The following is a 25,771-nucleotide window of genomic DNA, read 5'->3' as shown; positions in this document are numbered from 1 at the left end:
TTTCTCTTGACCCAACAGACTGTCTAGTTTGATTGCTCCTGTTTTTTCCCCCTAGTCTCCCACTTCCTTTGCCTACTAGGTATAATACTAGAGTGTAATTGTCTTTAGTTGGATTTTGTCGTGTGATTCAGCTTTACCTAACAGACCATCTTTTAAACGTAAAACTCGCAAGCCAGGCTCCCCGTTTTTTGTGTTTTACTAAAGCATCATCCTTTGCAGTTCTACTGTGCCCACCCCCTCCCCCAGAAGACTTCACATCCTTTTCCTCATGTCGGCTTTTTTTCTTTTAGCAGTTGTAACTTTTGAAATACTTTCATATAAGGGCAGATAGATACTCTGGATTCAGAATAGCGCCATGAAGAGACGTCTTCAGCTCGAGTACAATTCTTACCAACTGTGAGGCTGAATGTGACGAGTCAGGTCGAAGAAAGACCGATAACACTGAAAAAGCGTGGCTACTGTTGAGCTTATCAAACCCGAATTTATGAAGCGGTAGGAAAATGGTGAATCGCTATGCTGCCAGACCAGCATCTGGGTCTGGCGGGTTACGCCGCGCCTACTGCCCCTCTCCGCGGCGGACCCGGAAGGGCCTGTTCGCGTGAGGCGGCGTTTAGAGCCAGCTTCTGTCGGTCACACTCAGCTGAGTGTTGAGCCCTGAAGCCCGCCCAGCTGCTTCCCTCCGCCTCACTTGAGAGTTCCTTTTAAACTCCGCAAGGGAACAGCCCCAGCGCGCCTCTAGTGTGCTCGGTCCCGCCCCTCGGGCGGCCCGCTCTTCCTTCTCTAATTGGCCGCAGTGTCTGTTCGTCAGCTGTGACGGCAGGGTCGCCTGCCGGAGCCCCGCCCTCTTCGAGAGCCCCGAAAACAATTTTAAGATGGCGGCGGCGGCGGTGCGGAAAACAATGGGGCCGGGCCGGCGGGGACAGGCCGAGGCCTGAGGTGGGCAGCGAGCGCCTGCCCGGGTTGGGCCGAGCGGGGCCAGAGGAAGACCCCCGCCGCGCGCGAGCCCGTTCCGCAGCTCGCGGGACCATGGCGCGGCCGTGAGGCAGCCGGGCAGCCGGCGGGGAGCGGAGCGTGCAGTGCCAGCCGGCCCGAGAGGCCCGCCTCGGGCCTGGCCCGTGCAGCCCGCGGCCCATGGTGCTGCCCACCTGCCCCATGGCGGAGTTCGCGCTGCCGCGGCACAGCGCGGTCATGGAGCGCCTCCGCCGGCGCATCGAGCTGTGCCGGCGCCACCACAGCACCTGTGAGGCCCGCTATGAGGCCGTATCGCCCGAGCGCCTGGAGCTCGAGCGCCAGCACACCTTTGCCCTTCATCAGCGCTGCATCCAGGCCAAGGCCAAGCGCGCCGGCAAGCACCGGCAGCCGCCCGCCCCGGCGCCAGCTGCGGCCCCGGCTCCAGCTGCGGCCCCCCGCCTCGATGCTGCCGACGGCCCTGAGCACGGCCTCCCAGTCGCGGTGAGTAGGATCCGGGAGCAGCGCCTTCTCGGGAGATGCTGCCCCTGACGCTGCCCAGGGCCCTTTGAGACTTTCTCAGTGCCCGCAACTCCTTGGGTCTCGCTTCGGGGAGGCTAACATGGCTGGGACTGAGCGGTTGTCATCTGCGGGAAATGGCACTGTGGCGTTACTTTGGGAAAACAGGATCCTGAGGACCGACCTTAAGGCCACGGCAGGGAAGCCTGGTGAACGGTCGGTGAAAGAGTTTTCTTCCAGACTTGATTTCGAAATTCTGAGAACTCTATTTTGGAACAGACTGGCATTAAAGTTGCCTGTAATAATGGCTTCATTTATTCTACAGCTGTTCTTTGAGTTCTTGCTTTTTGCAGGGTCAGAGCTTAAATATGGAAATAAGACAGACTTCAGTTGACCATATCAAACTGTTCTGAATGGAAAGTCAAGAATCTTTGGAAATTTTCATAAAGACATAGTGTTGCTCATTGAAATGTACAAAAGTATTCCTTGTTTAGGCAACTCTGAAATTTGTGAATTTGTGATTACAGCAGTATTGTTGTCGGTTCTAGTTTTAATTAGAAGCCTATTTAAAACCTCTGATGATATTAGAGTTTGCTGGTAAATTATTACACCCTTTTGGGCTCTCAGTAGTGCTAGGGAAGTTTGTTGGTTAGAGGTTTTCCTTCCTGAAACTACTTATAAGGTTCGTTGCTATTGTTTTCTTTGTAATTTAAAGTTTAGAACAAATGCTACCAATTTAATTTCTGTGTATTTTTATAATTCACGCCTTTATTAGGTCTCACCGGGCTGTTGCAGTACTCTTCCCTAATTAGTATTCAGGTATTTAGTCTCTTTAACGCTTTAAATGCTATGAGCCTCACAGGCCCTAATGCTCTGTTTGTATTATTTTTCTTATTCTCTCCCACACTAGCCTGGACTGCTGGACATCTCATTGCTTATTGTTATCAATTTTTATGTAGTCAGGACTTCTCGTCCTCACTTTTCTTCTCTGTAAATTAAAGATGTGTTTGACTTCCTCTGGGATTCTTGTAAGATTCAAAAGAAATGAGGGTCGAGGTGAAAATAACTTCATAAACGGAAAGGCTGCCTGTAAGACCCTCCCCCGTCACCTTTCAGAATCCTGATATCCTTCAGGTCCAGTTCATCTTCCTCTTTAAAACCAGTTTTCACCCTGCCCCACCGCAATTAGAATCTCCTTTGTCAAAACATTAAGGAAATGCATTGCCTGTGCTATTTTAAATATTTTAAGCACATCCTTGCATGCTACCTTAGATGTGTCTTGAAAACGAGACTGGAAGCCCTAGGAGACAGGGAGGGATGCAGCTCAAAGGAAAGACTTCAAGTTTTGAGTGGTCATTCCATTTAAGTAAATAGTGAAAGCCCATAAAAAAAAAACTCAAGTTTTACACACAAATAGTTGCCTTGAACTCCCACTAGAATATATATGTTAGTAGTGATTCAGTTTGTTTAAGAAGAGTAAGAATTTAGATCCTCTATGATATTTTTAGCCCTAAACTACTAGAGAGAAGTTGGACATGCTGTTTGAAGAGAAATTAATTCTGAGTGTGTTAGAACTTGAGTCTGGCCTGTTAGTCATTCCTTTGGGTGATCAGGTGTGTCGTGTTATGTTAATGTCTTATCACATTAAACCTTGACCCATGGATTTCATGAGTTAAATGTTAGAATGGAATTGCTGCACTGCCTCCTTACTAGGAAGAGGGACCCTTTTAACTTCAGTCTCCATATGATTCTAGGTGAGCTCTTTGGCTTTGGAGTGAAGTTTTAGGTATGGAAAATGAGTGTCTAGTAGAACCCATTTTAGTGGCTCCTTCAGTTCAGAGAGGGGGGAGAGTTCTTGCCTTTTGGCCTTGAGAGAAAGCACAGCTTTGCCCAGAGAGATGGAGGAGAGAAAGTCATTATTATTTTTGACAATTCTCTATATGTATTTGATCTAATTAATATTTCTTAGTGAAAGTCGCTCAGTCGTTTCCAACTCTTTGCGACCCCACGGACTCTTTGCGGACCCCATAGCATTCTCCAGGCCAGAGTACTGGAGTGGGTAGCCTTTCCTTTCTCCAAGGGATCTTCCCAACCCAAGGATTGAACCTAGGTCTCCCACATTGCAGGTGAATTCTTTACCAGCTGAGCCACCAGGGAAGCCCAATACTCCTTACGTAAGGAATATTATTCTTATTTTTTCCAAAAGTCCTGTAATACTCTTAGGCATCCGTTTCCTAGCAAAGTTACCATCAGCAAACCATTTGTACAAGTGAAAATGGATCAAATCAAATTTACTAGTAAAGTCCACTTTCTGCTTATTTTTTCCCCCTTCTTAGGATATTCCACTACAGCAAAATCTTGACCAATATCTATTTACGGTAGATATTGTTACAGATGAATCAGAAACTGTGCTTGAGACTTTTTTCTACTCTAGTTGTCAAGGAATGACCTTATTAGGTGTTCTTTGTACTGCATGTGCTCATTGAAAACCAAATAGTAATTTTCTAGTGACAGGATTGACTTCTATTTATTAGGGATGCCAAATAATAGACAATTAACACTCACTTTATACAAACATTAATTCTGTCATGAAAATAGCCTTCTACAATAGCTTGAACATTTTCTTTTGGTAAAATGTTATAAAGGTTTATGCCTGGTCCCCTTATACAGCGTTGTCATACTTTTGCTGCTTACTTCTTAGGTTGTTGTAATAGTCTACCAAGAAATTTGACAGTTCTGTGTCAACCATTCATGGAAGTTGCCTTTCCTGCTTAGTTTAGGAAATTATATTGTTTGTTAGGAAAGAATTACCAATACATTGTTAATTGTTTAGGAAATAATATTTCTCTTTGTTGCTCTCTTTTTAACTTTTATCTATACATAACTACACAAATAGTACAAAGAATATCTGCTTACCTTTACTTAGAATCTACCCATTATCATCATCATGCCTTATTTGCTTTATCATGTCACACATACTCTTTCACTCCTCTCTACCTCTCTCTCCCCCTAAAAGTTTTGTTCTCTGAACCATCTGTGAAGACACTGCACACCTGACTCTCTACCCCAGACACCCCAGTGTGTACCTTCTAAGAGTAAAAGATGTGCAAAATTTTAATAATTATTTTGTAGACTGAGCCTATGTAAGAATTATGTAAATATAAATTATTTTCAGAGAGTAGATATTTCTGAACATGAAACAGACATTGTGGGATAATTTTAGAGAAAAGATGAGTAATGTGGCTTTAGGTTGCATTTCTTCCTATAACATTCATGACCTTGTCCTAGCATCTTCTTTCCTTTTTTATCAGTATCCCCTTTTCCACTGGGTCCTCCTTGCCTTTAGCTTGAAACATGAACAAATATTCTCCTTTCTTTTGTCTTTTCTCACCCTCAAAATAGTGTTCTATCTCCTTCCTTCCCTTTGCCCTTTCCACTGCACTTCCCATTTACTCATTTCCCCATTGTAATCTGCCTTCTACCTCTTCTACTTTTCTGAAGCTGCCCCCTTAAAAGACACCAAAGATGGACTTGGCCAAATTCAGTGGCTTCTTAGTCATCATTCTTTTTGACTTCCTCCTTCCTAAGACTGTTCTGTTAGCTTCTACTCTCTTCTGATTTTCTTTCCAGCTTTCTGACTTTTCCTCAGTCTCCTTCCTGCTTTCCTTTATTAATTCATGCAAAAAATATTTGAGTGCCCACTGTAGGTCAGAACATTTTTTGGTTACTAGGGATATAGCTGTGAACAAGACAGATTGAAACTCTGCTCTCATGGAGAGAGATCAATAATTTTTAAAACTAATTTTAAGTTATAATACATGCTAAGAAAAAATGTAAAGTGCTGTGATACTGAGTGATTTATAGTAGCAGTTTTAGATATGATAGTAGCAGCTCTGTCTTAATTTGGGCTGAATGACAGGAGGTTATGAGTCAGCTGAAAGTTTCAGAAGAGAACATTCCAGTTAGAACTACCACCAGAAAGTTTCTGAGGCAAGACCCTTCTGAGCTTGCTTGAAGAACAGAAAGGAGGGACAGTATTGGCAGAGCAGCAGGCAGTCAGCTGGTATGAGAGATGGGCAAGCAAGGATCAGATCAAGTGCAGTGGGAAGCAATGGCAGGATTTTAAGGAAAAACTTCACATGATCTAACATTTTTTAAAGGCCATTCTGATGCTAGACGGAGGGTATCTGGGGTTGGTCTGGGCATGAGTGGATGGATGCATTTCAGGCTTTTGCAGTGGTCTATGTTGGGACTGTGGTAGTGCAGATGGAGAGGAGGAGGTCAATTCTGGATAGCTCTGAAGGTAGAGGTGACAGAGGGTGGTGATCGACTACATGCATTGGATTGGAGGCAAATGGAAGGAGTTGAAGGGAATTCCACGTTTTTTGGCTTGAGAAACGTTCTTTGGACACTTTTAAATATTCATGTTCCCTAGTTGTTTTCCACTCAATTTTCTTTTCCAAGGTTAATGTCATTGATTCTTTCATGCATCTATCACCTATAATAGATTCTTCACATCTCTTGCTGCTGCTGCTGCTGCTGCTGCTAAGTCGCTTCAGTCGTGTCCGACTCTGTGCGACCCCAGAGACGGCAGCCCACCAGGCTCCGCTGTCCTCGGGATTCTCTAGGCAAGAATACTGGAGTGGGTTGCCATTTCCTCCTTCTCCATTGCATGAAAGGGAAAAGTGAAAGTGAAATCGCTCAGTCGTGTCCAACTCTTAGCGACCCCATGGACTGTAGCCTACCAGGCTCCTCCGTCCATGGGATTTTCCAGGCAAGAGTACTACCAAGGGTCAAATGCACCTGTGTACTGCACATTTCCACTTTGATTCCCATGTTATCCAAAAGGGACTCTCCGCTTTTCTTGCCAGTCTTATATTTCTTCAGAGTATTTTCCCTAGTCCAGTCAACTAAAGTAGGAACTTTGGAATTATCCACCCCCTGTTTTTTGGCTGTGTTCTGCAGCATGTGAGATCTTAGTTCTGCAACCAGCGATCGAACCCATGCATTGGGAGCACAGAGTCTTAACCACTGTACCATCAGGGTAGTCCCTATTTCCATCTTTAAGTTGGTCATTTGTTCACCCAACATTGAACTCCTGCTGGGAACCAAGAATTGTGGTGCCAGACCTATGTCATGTAGTCATCGCAAAGCCCTGTTGAAGGCTGTAAAACCTATGGGAATACTGGGAAAGGGATGCCCCTTGGGTGAAGTTTGGAAAGTGTTACAGACTTTTAAAGTGGCTCTTAATATTTTGCCAGATGTTTTCCCAAAGGATGTTACATGAAGCACTAATTTCATGGGCTATTAAAAGAGTTCTAGAGTTGCACATATTTGGGTGATACTGGAATAAACAAATTTAAACAGTTTCCTTTATTTTATAGGAGGTTTCCAAACATTTAATAGCCTAATATGCATGTGGGCTTGAGCACTTATCAGGGGGCATCTAATTGGATTTTGATCCCTTTGGAAAACTAAGCAAAAGCACAAAACTGTGGTAGTGAATAATTCTTTGAATTTGAGACTTTTAAGTGCCAGAGGCTGGAAGATGAAAAAGGAAAGGTAAGAGTCGTATCACAAAAAGCTTAATGGTTGATACTGGGTGTTTGGACTAAATAATTTTGAAACATTGCAAACCTCCCTGACAGATTTTTGTTGACATTTTAAGCTTGTCAGAATTATAATACATTTGTTGTTGACCAATGGTATACTAAATTACCATAACTCAATTTAAATGAAATATATGAACTAAGAAAATTTATGTAACACATTAAGTACTTCGTATGTTTAATGTGAATCAGCTGTTTTAAAAAGAGAAAAAGGCAAAAATGCTATTTATAGGGGCAGAGGATATAACTTACAGAGAATCATAAATGTTAACATTTAAAAATGATTACATCACTTTTTCTCTTACCTTGGGCCTTGGGTAATTCCTCTCGCCGCCGCCGGCCCCCAGCCCCCAGCCCCGGGCCCGGCCTAGCCCCTGTCAGCCACCGCCCCCGGCCCCCGGGCCCCTGGCCCGGCTTGGCCCTGTCGGTCGCCGCCCCCGGCCTCCGGCCCCCGGCCCGGCCTAGCCCCTCTCGGCCACCGCCCCCGGCCCCCGGCCCGGCCTAGCCCCTCTCGGCCGCCGCCCCCGGCTCCCAGCCCCCGGCCCGGCCTACTTCCTCTCGGCCACGCTTCTGCGCCGAGCCGTCGCAGCCGCCTCGCTTCTGCCCAAGGTAAGAGAAACCCAAGTAAGACGGTAAGTGTTGCGAGGGGGCATCAGAGGGCAGACACAGTGAACTAGAATTATAGAAAACTAGCTAATCTGATCACACGGACCACAGCCTTGTCTATCTCAATGAAACTAAGCCATGCCGTGTGGGGCCACCCAAGACGGATGGGTCATGGTGGAGAGGTCTGACAGATTGTGGTCCACTGGAGAAGGGCATGGCAAACCACTTCAGTATTCTTTTGCCTTGAGAACCCCATGAACAGTATGAAAAGGCAAAAATATAGGACACTGAAAGATGAACTCCCCAGGTCAGTAGGTGCCAAATATACTAATGGAGATCAGTGGAGAAATAACTCCAGAAAAAATGATGGGATGGAGCCAAAGCAAAAACGATACCCAACTGTGGATGTGGCTGGTGATAGACGCAAAGTCCGATGCTGTAAAGAGCAATATTGCATAGGAACCTGGAATGTTAGGTCCATGAATCAAGGCAAATTGGAAGTGGTCAAACAGGAGATGGCAAGAGTGAATGTTGACATTCTAGGAATCAGCGAACTAAGATGGACTGGAATGGGTGAATTTAACTCAGATGACCATTATATCTACTACTGTGGGCAAGAATCCCTTAGAAGAAATGGAGTAGCCATCATGGTCAACAAAAGAGTCCAAAATGCAGTACTTGGATGCAATCTCAAAAACGATAGAATGATCTCTGTTCATTTCCAAGGCAAACCATTCAATATCACGGTAATCCAAGTCTATGCCCCGACCAGTAATGCCGAAGAAGCTGAAGTTGAACGATTCTATGAAGACCTACAAGACCTTCTAGAACTAACACCCCAAAAAGATGTCCTTTTCATTATAGGGGACTGGAATGCGAAAGTAGGAAGTCAAGAAACACCTGGCGTAACAGGCAAGTTTGGCCTTGGAGTACAGAATGAAGCAGGGCAAAGGCTAATAGAGTTTTGCCATGAGAACGCCCTGGTAATAGCAAACACCCTCTTCCAACAACACAAGACACGACTCTACACATGGACATCACCAGATGGTCAACACCGAAATCAGATTGATTATATTCTTTGCAGCCAAAGATGGAGAAGCTCTATACAGTCAGCAAAAACAAGACCGGGAGCAGACTGTGGCTCGGATCATGAGCTGCTTATTGCCACATTCAGACTTAAATGAAGAAAGTAGGGAAAACCACTAGACCATTCAGGTATGACCTAGATCAAATCCCTTATGAGTATACAGTGGAAGTGGCAAATAGATTTAAGGGACTAGACCTGATAGACAAAGTGCCTGATGAACTATGGACAGAGGTTCGTGACATTGTACAGGAGACAGGGATCAAGAAAATCCCCATGGAAAAGAAATGCAAAAAAGCAAAATGGCTGTCTGAGGAGGCCTTACAGATAGCTTGGAAGAGAAGAGAAGTGAAAAGCAAAGGAGAAAAGGAAAGATATTCCCATCTGAATGCAGAGTTCCAAAGAATAGCAAGGAGAGATAAGAAAGCCTTCCTAAGCGATCAGTGCAAAGAAATAGAGGAAAACAACAGACTGGGAAAGACTAGAGATCTCTTCAAGAAAATTAGAGATACCAAAGGAACATTTCATGCAAAGATAGACTCGATAAACGACAGAAATGGTATGGACCTAACAGAAGCAGAAGATATTAAGAAGAGGTGGCAAGAATACACAGAAGAACTGTACAAAAAAGATCTTCACGACCCAGATAATCACGATGGTGTGATCACTCACCTAGAGCCAGACATCCTGGAATGTGAAGTCAAGTGGGCCTTAGAAAGCATCACTACGAACACAGCTAGTGGAGCTGATGGGATTCCAGTTGAGCTATTTCAAATCCTCAAAGGTGATGCTGTGAAAGTGCTGCACTCGATATGCCAGCAAATTTGGAAAACTCAGCAGTGGCCACAGGACTGGAAGAGGTCAGTCTTCGTTCCAATCCCAAAGAAAGGCAATGCCAAAGAATGCTCAAACTACCGCACAATTGCACTCATCTCACATGCTAGTAAAGTAATGCTCAAAATTCTCCAAGCCAGGCTTCAGCAATACGTGAACCGTGAACTTCCAGATGTTCAAGCTGGTTTTAGAAAAGGCAGAGGAAACAGAGGTCAAATTGCCAATATCCGCTGAATCATTGAAAAAGCAAGAGAGTTCCAGAAAAGCATCTATTTCTGCTTTATTGACTATGCCAAAGCCTTTGACTGTGTGGATCACAATAAACTGTGGAAAATTCTGAAAGAGATGGGAATACCAGACCATCTGACCTGTCTCTTGAGAAACGTGTATGCAGGTCAGGAAGCAACATTTAGAACTGGACATGGAACAACAGACTGGTTCCAAATAGGAAAAGGAGTACGTCAAGGCTGTATATTGTCACCCTGCTTATTTAACTTATATGCAGAGTACATCATGAGAAACTCTGGGCTGGAAGAAACACAAGCTGGAATCAAGATTTTGGGAGAAATATCAATAACCTCAGATATGCAGATGACACCACCCTTATGGCAGAAAGTGAAGAAGAACTAAAGAGCCTCTTGATGAAGGTGAAAGAGGAGAGTGAAAAAGTTGGCTTGAAGCTCAACATTCAGAAAACTAAGATCATGGCATCTGGTCCCATCACTTCATGGGAAATAGATGGGGAAACAGTGGAAACAGTGTCAGACTTGATTTTTTTGGGCTCCAAAATCACTGCTGATGGTGATTGCAACCATGAAATTAAAAGACGCTTACTCCTTGGAAGGAAGGTTATGGCCAACCTGGATAGCATATTTAAAAGCAGAGACATTACTCTGCCAACAAAAGTACGTCTAGTCAAGGCTATGGTTTTTCCGGTGGTCATGTATGGATGTGAGAGTTGGACGGTGAAGAAGGCTGAGCGCCGAAGAATTGATGCTTTTGAACTGTGGTGTTGGAGAAGACTCTTGAGAGTCCCTTGGACTGTAAGGAGATCCAATCAGTCCATCCTAAAAGGGATCAATCCTGGGTGTTCATTGGAAGGTCTCATGTTGAAGCTGAAACTCCAATACTTTGGGCACCTCATGCGAAGAGTTGACTCATTGGAAAAGACCCTAATGCTGGGTAGGATTGGGGGCGGGAGGAGAAGGGGACGACAGCGGATGAGATGGTTGGATGGCATCACCGACTCGATGGACATGGGTTTGGGTAGACTCCGGGAGTTGGTGGTGGACAGGGAGGCCTGGTGTGCTGCAATTCATGGAGTCGCAAAGAGTCGGACATGACTGAGCAGCTGAACTGAACTGAACTGAACATCACTTTTTAAAAATGTCTAGTGGAATCTGAAAACCTTAGTGATGTGCTTTTGTCAGCCATTTAAAGAATGCTTTTCTATAACAAATTTTATTTTTCAATGAATTGATTTTCCTTGGCTGCACTGGGTCTTTTTTTGCTGCATGTGGGCTTTCTCGAGTTATGGTGTGCAGGCTTCCCCTCGTTGCAGTGACCCTTCTTGCTGTGTAGCCCAGGCTAGGGTGCGCAGGCTCAGGAGTTGTGGTGCAAGGGCCCAGTTGCTCTGAGACATGTGGAATCCTCCCGGACAAGGGATCAAACCTGTGTCCCCTGCATTGGCAGGTGGATCCTTAACCACTGGACCACCAAAGAAGTCCCAGAAACTTGCATTTCTTTTTTCTTTTCTTTTTCTTTATTGAAGTATAGTTGATTTACAATGTTGTGCTAGTTTCAGGCACATAGCAGAGTGATTCAGCTATGCACACATATTTTTTTCTCAGATTCTTTTTTCCTTATAGGTTATTAAAACTATGCAGTAAAGTCCCTTTCTGCTCTTATTAAAGTCAATTTATACGGAATTCCCTGGTGGTCTAGTGATTGGGACTCTGCTGTTTCACTTCAGAGGACCCAGGTTCGATCCCTGGCAGAGGAAAAAATCCCACAAACCCCATGGTGCGGCCAAAAAAAATGTTGATTGATACAAAAGAATATATGTAGCATTTATAAGATTCTATGTGTTATATGTATTTAATATTTTAATAATATAGTAAATTAGTGTATAACAACATGCATTATAAATTTTTATAAATAACTTATGCAAAAAAGTTGCATATACTTATACTTACCTGGCAAGGGAGATAACAGTGATCACCAAGGTGGTTTTCCCAGGTTAATCCTTTGCACTCTGTATGTGCTGACTCCTGCGATTTCCCCAAATGTGGGAAGTTTGACTGCATAATCTGTGGTAGTGGGGGACTGTGTTCACGTTTTCCCCTGAAGAAAAAAAAAAGTACAGGTTTATTAGACTTGCCTCTCAGTGAAATGGAGGAGGCTTTTCCACCTAAATTTGTTCGTATAACTGTGGGTGAATATTACTTATTGACAAAATGACAGTTCTTAATTCTATTCCTATTTTTTTGTCTTTACAAATTTAAGTTCCAGAAATCCTTTTTTGCCTACGTATAAAAGAAAGGAAGAAATTTAATTTTAATAATGTTCAAGTTTTTGAAATTTTAGTTGTATGCCTGAAATCACATAGTGATATATATCATCAAAAATTAATTTTTTAATTAGATGACAGCTTGTTTAGGTACACTGTCAATTTTAATGAAAGCAGAAAATTAGAGACCATGTGACTTCTAAGAGGATAATCTCATCATCAGTCATTCACTTTCTCACTAAGAAATGTAACAGAGGCTTTACCAAATCTTATCAATTGATTGTCGATTATATCTGTTATTCTTTCATTTAGAAGGACCTTGTGTAACCTAATATACTCAAATTGATTGGGAAAATAAAAATATTGTTCACTTCAATACACCTTTGCCAGTAGTTTTTGATAAATACTTTTATCCACTTCAGACATGTTTTCATCAAAACCTTAAAACTGTGACTGTAGCTTGTTTACTGTATGAAAAGTGTCTACCAGGTAACCCAGTTGGCAAAATCAGTCTTCATTGTCAAGTTAATCAGCTTTCTGTCAGAAAAAGTTTGACTTCATTTTTCAAATACACATAATCCTATACATCCCCATGAGTACCATCTCACTTCTGAATTCTAAGGGAGAGAGTTGAACAGTATGGAGCCTTGTCATGAGTTTTGTTGTCTCGTCAAATACTGTGCATTGCCTGCATGTATCTTACTCATATTAAGCATTCTTTTGAAGAGCTGTATGTTATTGGTTAGTTGAGGATGGAAGAATGATGTTTTTATGATGAAAATATCAGCACTCTGGCTGCCCACTCTGCCCAGTCTAATTCAAAGCATCCCAACTCACAGGCTAAACTGTGGCAATTTAAGTATTCAAGGCCCTTAAGTTAGTGAAGAACTATTGTGCCTAGCAGAGCAGTGTTAAGACACTGTGGTATACAGTGAACTTTGGAGCAGCATCAGTGTTGCTGGCCTGGTGGAGCAGCCTGTCATTGAGGTATTACAGCAGTTGGCACCATGGAAATGAAGCCCATATGCAGCACTCCAAGATCCCTAAAATGCTTTGAATGCAGTTCTTTTAAAATGGCCTAATTTCGCTAGATGTCTTCACATGTATGCCCTTCCTTAGTCACATAATGCCTGATACCTACTCACCATTCAGAACTCTGCTCATGTGTCATCTCCTCTAGGACCTCTTCTCTAAGTCCTTTCTCTAGCCAGACTGGGTACTTAACCTCTGCCAGAACAATCACACTGTACTTTAATTAGTGTGTTTGCTGCTCTTCACAGAGAAGGCAATGGCACCCCGCTCCAGTACTCTTGCCTAGAAAATCTCTGGACGGAGGAGCCTGGTAGGCTGCAGTCCATGGGGTCGCTAAGAGTCAGACATGACTGAGCGACTTCACTTTCACTTTTCCCTTTGATGCATTGGAGAAGGAAATGGCAACCTACTCCAGTGTTCTTGCCTGGAGAATCCCAGGGACGGGGGAGCCTGGTGCCCTGCCGTCTTTGAGGTCACACAGAGTCGGACACGACTGACGAGACTTACCAGCAGCAGCAGCTTTCCATTAGCCTGTGAGCAACCTGAGAGCAAGACCAATAACGTAGCACATACCTGCTACATATTTGGCAGTCAGCAAGCATTTGTTGAATAAATGTTAATGATATTGTGGAAGGAGCTGTGAATTGGGAGTCAGAAGCTGTATGTTTTTAGGCTGGAGTCATTTCAGAGGTGGAGTAAACAGAGGTGACGGTAGACCCTGGTTTGTATTGCCATGTTCAATATGGCCTTGTTCATAGTAGCCGAGAGGTGGAAGCAATCTTAAGTTTCCATCAGCACATGAATGGATGAAGAGGATGTGATGTATACATACAGTGGACTATTATTCAGCCTTAAAAAAGAAGGAAATCTTGTCATATGTTGAAACGGATGAATCTTAAGGACATTGTGCTAAATGAAATAAACCAATTTCTGGAAGACAAACACTGCATGATTCCATTTATCTGAGATATCTAAAATAGCTGAACTCGTAGAAAGTATAAAATGGTAGTTGCCAGGGGCTGGAGGGAAGGGGAGAATTATTTAATGGATGTGCAGTTTCCGTTTTGTAAGATGAAGAGCGCTAGAGATTTGTTGCACAGCAGTGTGCGTATAGTGAACACTGCTACTGTAGTGTACACATAAGAAAGCTCAAGACAGAGACTTTCATGATAAGGGTTTTTAACCACCTTTTTTTAAGTATAGTTGAGTTGCAGTGTTGTGTTACTTGTTGCTGTATAGCAAAGTGACTCAGTTTTACATGCACACAGTTTTTCCTATTCTTTTCCATTATGGTTTATCACAGGATATAGAATACAGCTACCTATGCTATATAGTAGGACCCTGTTTATCCATTCTATATATTACCAGTTTGCATCTGCTAATCCCAAACTTACAGTCCAGCCCTCTCCCATTCCCCACCCCCTTGGGAACCACAAGTCTATTCTCTGTGTCCCTGATTCTATTTTCATTTCATAGATAGGTTCATTTGTGACCACAGTATTTAAAAAGTTAACTACAAGACAAAAACTATAATTTCCCAAGTCGTATGCCTGGAAAATTTTTAGCAGTTATAAGGGTTTTATTTGTTTATTTATTGGCCACGCCATGTAGCATGTGGGATCTTAGTTCTGTGACCAGGGATGAATCTGAGCCTCCTGCATTGGGACAGTGGAGTCCTAACCACTGGATGGGCAGGTGGACTGGACCCCGCATGCTCCAGCTAAGAGCCTTCATGCCACAACGAAGACCGGGTGCAACCAAAAGAAAGAGTAAGGCTTGTCAGTGACACTAGGAAGACTAGAGTCATTTTTAAAGTATTAATACATATTAATAAAGCAAGATATGATAGATGCTATGATTTTCTGCCTAAATATAATACAAGGAAGAACCTTATATGTATGTATCTCTATTTCTATACAGTATCTTTATTACCATATATGAATAAAGTCTGTTAGTCTAAACAAAAATAAAGGTTGATGCTGCTAATGAGCACAATGCATGCAGGCAAGATAAAGCTGTTTATGGGCCAGGAGTCAAAAAACCTGCATGCAGTGAAAATTTTGGCCTAAAGTAATCTTGTGATTTTAGTTATGGCACTTACAGCTAATGCTATAATGAACAATATTGCATAGGAACCTAGAATGAATGTTGGGTCCATGAATCGAGGTAGAATTGGACGTGGTCAAGCAGGAGACGGCAAGAATGAACATCAACATTTTAGGAATCAGTGAACTAAAATGGACGAGAATGGACAAATTTAATTCAGGTGGCCAGTATATCTACTACTGTGGGCAAGAATCCCTTAGAAGAAATGGAGTAGCCTTCATAGTCAACAAAAGAGACCAAAATGCAGTAGTTGGGGGTAATCTCAAAAGCAACAAAATAATCTCTGTTTGCAAGGCAAGTCATTCAGCATTGTAGTTATCCATGCCCCAACCACTACTGCCAAAGAAGCTGAAGTCGAAAGCATTCTGTGAAGACCTACAAGACCTTATAGAACACCCCCAAAAGACATCCTTTTCATCGTAGGAGATTAGAATGCAAAAGTAGGAAGTCAAGAGATACCTGAAGTAACAGGCAAGTTTGGTGTTGGAGTACAAAATGAAGCAGGGCAAAGGCTCACAGAGTTTTGCCAAGAGCATGCACTGGTCATAGCAAACACCTTCTTCCAACAACACAAGAGACGACTCTACACATGGACATCACCAGATGGTCAACACCGAAATCAGATTGATTATATTCTTTGCAGCCAAAGATGGAGAAGCTCTATACAGTCAGCAAAAACAAGACCGGGAGCAGACTGTGGCTCGGATCATGAGCTGCTTATTGCCAAATTCAGACTTAAATTGAAGAAAGTAGGGAAAACCAGTAGGCCATTCAGGTATGACCTAAATGAAATCCCTTATGATTATTTAGTGGAAGTGACAAATAGATTCAAGAGATTAGATCTGATAGACTGCCTGAAGAACTATGGACAGAGGGAAGTAACACTACAGGAGGCGGTGACTGAAACCATCCCAAAGAAAAGTGCAAGAAGGCAAAATGGTTGTCTGAGAAGGCCTTACAAATAGCTGAGAAGAGAAGAGAGGAGAAAGGAAAAGTTATACACAACTGAATGTAGAGTTCCAGAGAACAGAAAGGCGAGATAAGAAAGCCTTATGTGAACAGTGCAAAGAAATAGAGGAAAACAATAGAATGAGAAAGACTAGAGATCACTTCAAGAAAATTGGAGATACCAAAGGAACATACCATGCAAGGATGGGCACAGGAAAGGACAGAAATGGCAAGGACCTAACAGAAGCAGAAGAGATTAAGAAAAGGTGGCAAGAATACACAGAACTATACAAAAAAGATCTTAAGGAGCTGGATAGCCATGATGGTGTGGTCACTCAACTAGCGCTGGACATCCTGGAGTGTGAAGTCAAGTAGTCCTTAGGTTGCATTACTATACAAACAAAGCTGGTGGAGGTGATGGAATTCCAGCTGAGCTATTTCAAATCCTAAAAGATGATGCTGTTCAAGTGCTACACTCAACATGTCAGCAAATTTGGAAAACTCAGCAGTGGCCACAGGACTGGAAAAGGTCAGTTTTCATTCCAATCCCAAAGAAGGGCAATGCCAAAGAATGTTCAAACTACCATACAATTGTGCTCATTTCACATGCCAGCAAGGTAATGCTCAAAATCCTTAAAGCTAGGGTTCAGCAGTACATGAACTGAGACGTTCCAGATGTACAAGCTGAACTTAGAAAAGGCAGAGGAACCAGAGATCAAATTGCCAAGATCTGTTGGATCATAGAAAAAGCAAAGGAATTCCAGAAAAACATCTACTTCTACTTCATTGACTTTGCTAAAGCATTTAACTGTGTGGGTCATAACAAACTGTGGAAAATTCTTTAAGAGATAGGAATACCAGACCACCTTACCTGTCTCCTGAGAAACCTGTATGCAGATCAAGAAGCAGCAATTAGAACTGGACAGAAAACAACAGGCTGGTTCAAAATTGAGAAAGGAGTTCATCAAGTATGTATATTGTCACCCCGCTTATTTAACTTCTGTGCAGAGTATATCATGCAAAATATGGGCTGAATGAATCACAAGCTGGAATCAAGATTGCCAGGAGAAATATCAGCAACCTCAGATATGCAGATGATATCAATATAATGGCAGAAAGTAAAAAGGAATGAAAGAGCCTCTTAATGAAGTGAAAGAGGAAAGTGAAAAAGCTGGCTTAAAACTCGGCATTCAAAAAACTAAGATCATGGCATCTGGTCCCATCACTGCATGGTAAATAGATGGGGAAAAAGTGGAAACAGTGACAGATTTTCTTTTCTTGGATTCCAAAATCATTGTGGACACTGACTGCAGCCATGAAATTTAAAAAGACACTTGTTCCATGGAAGGAAAGCTATGACAAACCAGACAGAATATTAAAAAGCAGAGACATCACTTTGCCAACAGAAGTCAGTATAATCAAAGCTTATGAGTTTTTCAGTAGTCTTTTGTGGATGTGAGAGTTGGACTGTGAGAATTCTAAGCACCAAAGCATTGATAATTGTGGAACTGGAGAAGACTTTTGAGAGTCCCTTGCATGCCGGAGTCCAGCTCCAGCAGGTCCTGGGGTTCCCTCAGGATGGACGGCGTCGGTGGTGCGAATGAGAAGACACAGCGAGTCTCGGTGTTTCCAAGTGTCTCCTGACTTTATTGTTCTTAAGACAGCTTTTATATTTTTAGTGGTACATAGAAACAAATGTCAGAGAAGGCAATGGCACCCCACTCCAGTACTCTTGCCTGGAAAATCCCATGGACAGAGGAGCCTGGTAGGCTACAGTCCATGGGGTTGCTAAGAGTCGGACACGACTGAGCAACTTCACTTTCACTTTTCCCTTTCATGCACTGGAGAAGGAAATAGCAATCCACTCCAGTATTCTTGCCTGGAGAATCCCAGGGATGGCAGAGCCTGGTGGGCTGCCGTCTATGGGGTCGCACAGAGTCAGACACGACTGAAGCGACTTAGCAGCAGCAGCAGAAACAAATGTAAAGTATAGAGTCATACCAAATCAGCTTAATGGGTCAACAGTGTTGACCTTTACCGACATCGTTTGCATATCTTAGTTCATTTTGTTTACATCATCTTCTGGCCTGGGGGCCTGCTAACATCTTGTGACTCTCCTATTGATAAGGGTTGATCAGTCAGAACACTTTTGTATCAGGCACAGCAGGAAAGAATTCATCAATAGAAAGTTTCAAGGTAAAACCTGTTTTCGGTAATGTATCCTACGCCTTGAGCTTAACAGAAAAAAATGTGGTTCCATAAAGTCATAGAACAGCAAGCTGAAGGTCAGCTCTAAGTAAGAATCATCAGTTAAATCAACAATTGTCTTATTATTTGTATTAAAGCTAAACTTCTATTTATATAAATCTCTAACTATTATGCTTTCATTATATAGGCTAAATATGTTAAGAGTAAAAACATAGTGAGTAAATATAGACTAAGTAACAGTTTCATAAAGCAATATTTCTTATATTTCCTAACAAGCCTTTTTTCCTGCGAAGGGTTTTGTGCCCATAGGGGCTTTCTGTGCGGAGGCTCTCAATGCTGTTTTATTATTAAGGAGCAGTTATGCACATTAGCTCCAAAGGCACAGGTACATTTATTAAACAAACCAATATGTTAGCAAAAGGAATTTAGATCAGCATACTCTATATCCCAGATAATTTTATTTAGGGTGCTACCGTTCAGGGGCCTTGTTGATTGAGTTTTCAGATTGATCTATTTTACAAGAGTCTTTACAAGACTTTCTAAGTCACAGAAAATAAGAAGAGGTTTATTGTAGCAAACATCAGAAAGACAGATACCATCTTTAAGGTGAGTGCTGAGGCAGCCTTCCGAGAATCCCTGAGGCCTGAGAAGCCGTGCTCAGATCAGTCCTCTTCCTCATGACTTTGTCATGGGTGGGATCTTGTGAGCTGGCTCCTGGCACTTGCACAGCAAGGAGATCAAACCAGTCAATCCTAAAGGAAATCAATCCTCAATATTCATTGAACAGACTGATGCTGAAGCTTCAGTACTTTGGCCACCTGATGCAAAGAGCTGACTTACTGAAAAAGACCCTGATGCTGGGAAAGATAGAGGGCAGGAGGAGAAGGCAGAGACAGAGAGATGAGATGGTTGGATGGCATCACTGACTCAATGGAAATGAGTTTGAGCAAACTCCAGGAGTTAGTGAAGGACAGGGGAGCATGGTGTGCTGCATCCCATGGAGTGGCAAAGAGTCAGAGATGACTTAGCAACTGAACAACAACAAATTGTGTGATTTCAAGCATGGCGCTTACTCTCTGCTCCAACTTTTTTACCTTTCAAAGTTATTAAGGAAATACTCTTAAGAGACCAAAAATGTGAACTGAGTAGAAAAATTTTACCTCCAAAGGAGGGAAACTAGTCTAGCATAGTCTAGGCTCTGAGGCATGGATGTGAGTGGTTCAGGGGAGGAAAAATTGGATGATCTTTTTAAAACCAGAAGACCACAAACCATCTTATCCCTCATTGGGAAAGCAGAATCTCTGAGTGTTGCTAATGATACCAGGGCCTTTCCACTAAGGAAGCCATAGGCTGGCTGGAGATCATCTACTGTGTAAGGGGCAGTTGTCTTCGGATTCTGCCTTCAGCTGCCTCTGCTGCTTATATGTAATTTGCCTGTTTTGGGATCATGGCATCCAGTCAGGTCTGCTTTGATACAGGTAACCTAGCTGGTCATGTCAAGAGAATTTTGAAAGAACCAGACACTTAAATTTATTGTCGTTTAGTCCTCATAGGAGTCTCAGGATAGATATTATATCCAGTTTTACATGTCAGGAAACTTAAGACTCATAGATGAACTTGCCAAGATTGCCAGCTCAGTGGTAGGACCAGAAATTCAGACCAAACTCCAGTGCCAAAACTCTATCCTTCTACCGTGCCATTTGGCTTCTGCAGATGAGATCCTGCATGAGAAAGAGTTTCATAAAAATTAGATGTTTTTTTAGAAACAAATTGGTTAATATGTTATTTAGTATAGTACAATGATTTTTCAAAGATACTCTGTGGCAGAGGGTCATGTATATCAGAATTACAATGGTCCCACTTAACTGCACTTTTGCTTTCTACTGTTTGAGTTACCTGAGGTCGACTATTGTCTGAAAATATTAAATGGAAAATTCTAGAAATAAATCATAAGTTTTCAATCATGTGCCATTCTGAGTAGTGTGTGAAATCTTGTGCTGTCTCGCTCTGTCTGCCTGGGGATATGAATCATCCCTTTGTCTCCCATATCTATGCTGTGTACATGACACACCCTGTAGTCACTTAGTCATCTGGGTTATCAGATTGATTGTCCTGGTATTTAAGTGGTATGTTATCTAACTCTCATTTTACTTAATAATGGTCCCAAAACAGAAGGGTAGTGATGCAGGAAATTTAGAGATGCCAAAGAGAAGGTGTGAAGTACTTCCTTTAAGTGAAAAGGAGACAGAGTTCAGTACTATCCCTGGTTTCAGGCATCCGCTGGGGGTGGAACCCCGTGGGTAAGGAGGGGACTGCAGTACTTGGGGCATTTTTAACTATATATCTCTTTTGTCTGCAGATACCCTCCCTCTTCCACCTCTCCCTTGACTTTCATCCCTTATCACTGCTAAAATGAGTCACTCTTGTTGATGGGAATGTGTCATATCCCTTAGTTGTGTGGGGATAGCTTAAATGTTTGGTCTCAGTTTTTCACTCTTTGGGTCATATTATACACCTGCATCCTTGCCATAGCTTCAGAACAGGCAGAGTATACATCCCCATTCCTTAATTTGGAGCTTGGACTTATGAATTGCTTTGGCCAATGAGATGTTATGAAACAGTAACTTTTTTTAATTCAGAAAAAAGCTGAGAAATATTATAAAATGTGAAATATATGTGTGAATTATACATATGAAGTATAAGTAATTTTCCCAAAAAGTAAAGAAAAAAAAGAGAAAAAGCTAAAAATAAGAATATTTGAGGACCAGTGTAGGAGATTGAACATCAGAAAAATAGAAATTACTGGAAGAAAGAAATGATTTAATTTGAGAATTTAAGGACATGAGTTGCCAGATTAAAAGGGCACATTGTACTCAGCACTGGGGAAGAAAATAGATCCATGGCAGTCATAAAATTTCTCAACATTGAGTTTAAAGAAGAGAACTTCCATCATGGGGAGGGTACTAGGTCACATATCAAAGAATCGAGAGTATCTTTGGACTTCTTGGCAGCAACATAGGAATCAAGAAGGCAATAGTATAATGCTGAAATTCTAAAGTAAAATGATTACCAACCTAGGATTATATACCTAGCCAAAGTATACAACAAGAATGAGTATAGAATAGTCATTTTCAGAAATCAGAGATTTAAAAAATTTTAACTGTCACATACCTTTTCTTAAGAAGTTACTGTAAGAAATATGCCATCAAAATTGAAAGAACAAATCAAGGAAGAGTAAAACATGAGACAAAGAAAATAAGAGATCCAGCAGGAAAAAACGGCAAGATTTCACTTGGAGGAGGATGAAAAGTGATCCCAGCATGACAGCTCTGCATCAGGTGTGACAGGCAGCTGAGCCACACTGCTGCAGTGTGACCCAGCGCATAGACTGTCAGCTCTAAGATCTCCAATTCCATACTGAGGACAGAATGCCAAAAGAACTTGGCCCAGATTCTCATCAGTACCTGGCTTATCCTGATCATGTCTTCTTTTCAAGCTTTGCCAAGGACACTCATGGAAGTTTTCAACTTTTCCCTGAGACCAGTAAGTAGGACACATTGGACTCAAGCCGAAGTACAGATCAGCCCACTCTTACAGACCAGACTCCTGCTGCATGTCCAGTGCCTGGCCTGCATGCTGCTTGTCTTGGCAGGTACCCAACTGTGGAAAACCCTGTGTTTCCCAAGACTGACTTGTGACCTTGCTTGCATCTTACTCAGAGGGGGCCTTGTCAGCTTCCATGGAAGCGGAAGTCAGACCATGACCCGAGACTGCTCTGATTCCCTCCTTCTGGAGCCTCTGTCCAGTGGGGGCAGTGCTGCCCTCTCCTCGCATGGCTGGTGTTCGCTAGCCCTCCATTGTCAGGACTAGGTGCTATGTGGTTTGGGGATAGATTACATGATGGGGGCAGAACTATTATTAAAAGCAATTAACACAAAATCAGGATATTAATTATTTGTGGCAAGTGTTGAAGAGAAGAGAAACGGGCTTCTAAGGAGCACTAATCTGACTTAATGTGCATATGAATCACTTGGAGATCCTGTTAAAACGCAGATTCTAGGGCAGAGGAGGAGGCTGAGAGTCAGCATTTTTTAAACATTCCAGGTGATGCTCATTCTTTTGTGGGACAATACTTTGAGTGCCAGCATTCTAAAGTGCTGGACTCTTGTTTCTTAACTTGAGCAGTTGATACACAGTGTTCATTTTATTATTACTCTTTATATATGCATATATTGTGATATCTTTCACAACGAAAAGATTTTAATTGCAAAGGAAAAATGTAATAGAAGAAGGATGTATTGAGCAAAAATCCTGGAGATGTAAACATGTCAAATCATAAAAGCCTTGAAGACTTTATTATATTAGGGTTCTCTAGAGAAACAGTACCATTAGGAGACATACATATGGGGGTGGGGAGGGGGGCACTGACTGGTTTTATTGTAATGAGTTGGCTCACACAGTGACAGAGATGGATAAGTCCCAAGATCTGCAGTTGGCAAGCTGAAGACCCAGGAGAACCAATGCTATAGTTGCACAGTTTGGTATGCTCCAGACTCCGTGAAGAACCAGTGCTCCAGGCCCCAGTGAATAGGAGCCTCAGAATGACACTAGTCAGTCCGCATAAGAGCGTGTCAGAGGGAAACCAGACAGGCTCCCCTAGAAGAAGAGATAGCATGTCTTATGTGAATGCACATCTCAAGAGACACCTAGAGCACTCACGTAGAATCCGGCTGACAAATGTATGGAAAACCACATAAAAAGAGTATAACCTTTTACACTGTTGTCCTAAATGTTTTTATTAGAAAGTCTAGTCATAGGTTGGATTCTGAGGTATAGCTTGAGCACATGTGTGCAGTCTGTGTAAGTTGTTATGTGGAGAGTTAGGGATTTATGTGTGTTCTGTAACTGTGCAACCCTAGCCTATAGTAGGGAGCTGTGAGGCTGCAGGTGGATGTTTGCAGCTCGTGTTTCCCAGTGTTCTCTATTGTGTCTTCTAGACGTGAGCAGGATTATTGAGATGTGAGCAACTGTCACTCCCATGTTCATTCCACACACACACGCTTCTCCTATTGCTTTTGAGTTACAATTACTGCTGATCTTCCTGTTGCCGTCTTTACCCTTTCTGAGCCTTAGTTTCCTTCCATGTAAAATGGTGTTAACAATGCTTTGCAGAGTTACTCTGCCTAGCACAGAATATGTACTTAATAAATGATAACTGTTACTGCTTTAGGAGATTTCTTTTCATGTTTATTTTGTTTTTAATTTTTATTTATTTTTGGCTGTGCTGGGTCTCTGTTGCTGTGCTCAGGTTCTCTGTAGCTGCAGTGAGCAAGGGCTGCTCTCTAGTTGCGGTGCTCAGGCTTCTCCATGTGGTGGCTTCTATTGCTGCCGAGCACACGCTCTGGGTGCGTGGGCTCAGAGGTCGTGGCACACAGGCTTAGTTGCCCTGAGGTGTGTGGGATCTTCCCAGACCAGCGTCCCCTGCATCGGCAGGTGGGTTCTTACTCACAGTACCCCTGGGGAGGCCCAGGGGATCTCTTTTTAAACGTTTGTTTTTATTTTGTTGGTTTTGATCTCCTGCTGGCCTTTTTCATCAAATGAAGTATGAACTGGTTTGGCAAACCTGGCAATCTGAACCACCAGGCAGAATTTAGAGGTCTGTTTACTGCTCAGTGTTAATGACACAAGTCCCAATCTAGTGCTGAAAGGACAGAGTGGAATGAGGGAGTGACCCTTCCTTTGGGGCTGACAGAGACGGGCTACCCCTGTGCTGTGTTACGCGTGCCACATTAGAGGGTAACAGGAGAAGCCCGTGGGAAACTCTGCAGTCGCCTCTGGGAATTGAGGAAGACTTTACTGTGGGCACTAGGAGCTCTTTACTGTGGCGTGCCGAGGGATGCCCACATAGCTCCCTGTGTTCCTGGGACATGCACTTCTCTGCCTGCTCACCTCCATCCTTAACACCACACACCCATGGCCTCTCCCCATCACAGGCCTGGGAGTCCATCAAAACAGCACCAATGAACCTGACCTCTCTGCTGCCACCTGTCATTTCTTACTCTGCTCTATCCACACAGGAGTCTGCCAGGTACACACTTTTTCCAAAGACCTTTGGGCAAAACCCTATCAGCAAACCTTAGCAGTTCCACCTTCAACATACATCCAGAATTGGCCACAGCTCACCACCTCTGCTACTGTCACCCCGATCTGGGCCATTATTTCTTTCTTTAAAAAAAAAAAAAAAGTATTCTTTTTGCTGTGCTGGATCTTCGTTGCTGCGCAGGCTTTTTTCCAGTTTGGGTGTGAGAGGGCCACTCTCTAGTTGCGGTGTGTGGGCTTCTCACTGCAGTGGCTGCTGTGTTGCAGAGCATGGGCTCTAGGGCGTGTGGGCTCAGACTCCATAGCTGTGCCTCATAAGCTTAGCCGCTCCATGGCATGTGGGGTCTTCCTGGACCAGGAATTAAACCCTTGTCTCCTGCATGGGCACAGGGACGTGGGCTCTTCCTGGAGCAGGGATTAACCCCCCCGTCTCCTGCATGGACACAGGGACTCTCTACCGCGTATCCTCCCCAAGGCCACTGTTTCTCTTACCTGGATCACCGCCTCCTGCTCATTCTTCCTGTTTCCCAGGTCTTCCTGTGATCTCTGTCCTGCAGCCAGCATGATTTTGTTCTCCTGCTGGACCCTGCCGCAGGTTTTCCATCTCGCCAGCCTTTAACCAGCGCCCACAGACCCTGTGCAGTGTGGTGCTCCTGTCTTTCCTGCCCTCTCTCTCTCCCCCTCCTCCTCCTCCTCCTCGGTGCTTTCTGGCACCATCTCTTCATGCTCCCCGTCAGCACCACTAGGCACACTCCCATGTGGCCTCCGTGTCACTCTTCCAAGAGATGGCATGGCTCACTCGTCGTCTCTCACAGATTCCAGTTCAGAATTCTCAACACTCAGTGTGGCCTTTACTGAGCAGATTTAAAAAATCATAAGCCCTCACAAAACTCCCTTTCTATGCTTTTATTTCCTTGGGAGCACAAGTTGATTAAAATTTCGACTCTAGGAAAGCGAAGGATTTGTCTGTTTTGTTCCCTGCTATATCCCCAAGGCCCAGGCAGTGGCTCGCTTGGTGAGCGCTCAGTAGGTTCTGGTTGAATACTCTGAATGAGATGATAAGGAGGTTGGGAGAACCTGAGAAGGGGCAAGGCCGAGGCTTCCTGGCCAGGTAGCTACCCATGCAGAGTCGTTACAGGTCCTGGTGTGTGGAAGTTCAGCTTTCCTGACACAGGAAGACAGGCTGTGAGAAGGAGCCCTGTGTGCAGTGAGGGGCCTGCTGCCAGAAAGAGGCAGCAGGTTTAGGAGCTCTCCTTTTGTCTTAGTGCT

The 25,771-nt window shown here is 43.3% G+C and overlaps 1 protein-coding gene, 1 long non-coding RNA gene and 1 other non-coding gene across 4 annotated transcripts in view; all 3 read left to right on the top strand.

The window, feature by feature from the left end:
* Window positions 1-358: 358 nt before the first annotated feature.
* Window positions 359-25,771, top strand: part of MAML1 (mastermind like transcriptional coactivator 1) — a 78,100-nt gene continuing 52,687 nt past the window's right edge. For both annotated transcript variants that reach the window (XR_014055943.1, XM_081497642.1), the window contains exon 1: window positions 359-1,452. Coding sequence is in view for 1 of the 2 variants with exons in the window: in XM_081497642.1 (XP_081353768.1) it covers window positions 1,132-1,452 (321 nt within the window). In the remaining variant the exon portion in view is untranslated. The remainder of the gene's footprint in view (window positions 1,453-25,771) is intronic.
* Window positions 5,160-21,143, top strand: LOC145509258 (uncharacterized). The gene is made up of 2 exons (XR_014055959.1): window positions 5,160-5,501; window positions 18,150-21,143. It is a non-coding gene; the product is annotated as an uncharacterized LOC145509258 (long non-coding RNA).
* On the top strand, window positions 11,788-11,946 carry LOC145511862 (U1 spliceosomal RNA). Its single transcript, XR_014058233.1, has one exon. It is a non-coding gene; the product is annotated as a U1 spliceosomal RNA (small nuclear RNA).

This window comes from Giraffa tippelskirchi, chromosome 6 (genome assembly GCF_054371585.1).
Source record: "Giraffa tippelskirchi isolate mGirTip1 chromosome 6, T2T-mGirTip1v1.2.pri, whole genome shotgun sequence".
Taxonomy (NCBI): Eukaryota; Metazoa; Chordata; class Mammalia; order Artiodactyla; family Giraffidae; genus Giraffa; species Giraffa tippelskirchi.
This window is presented reverse-complemented; position numbering and strand designations above follow the sequence as displayed.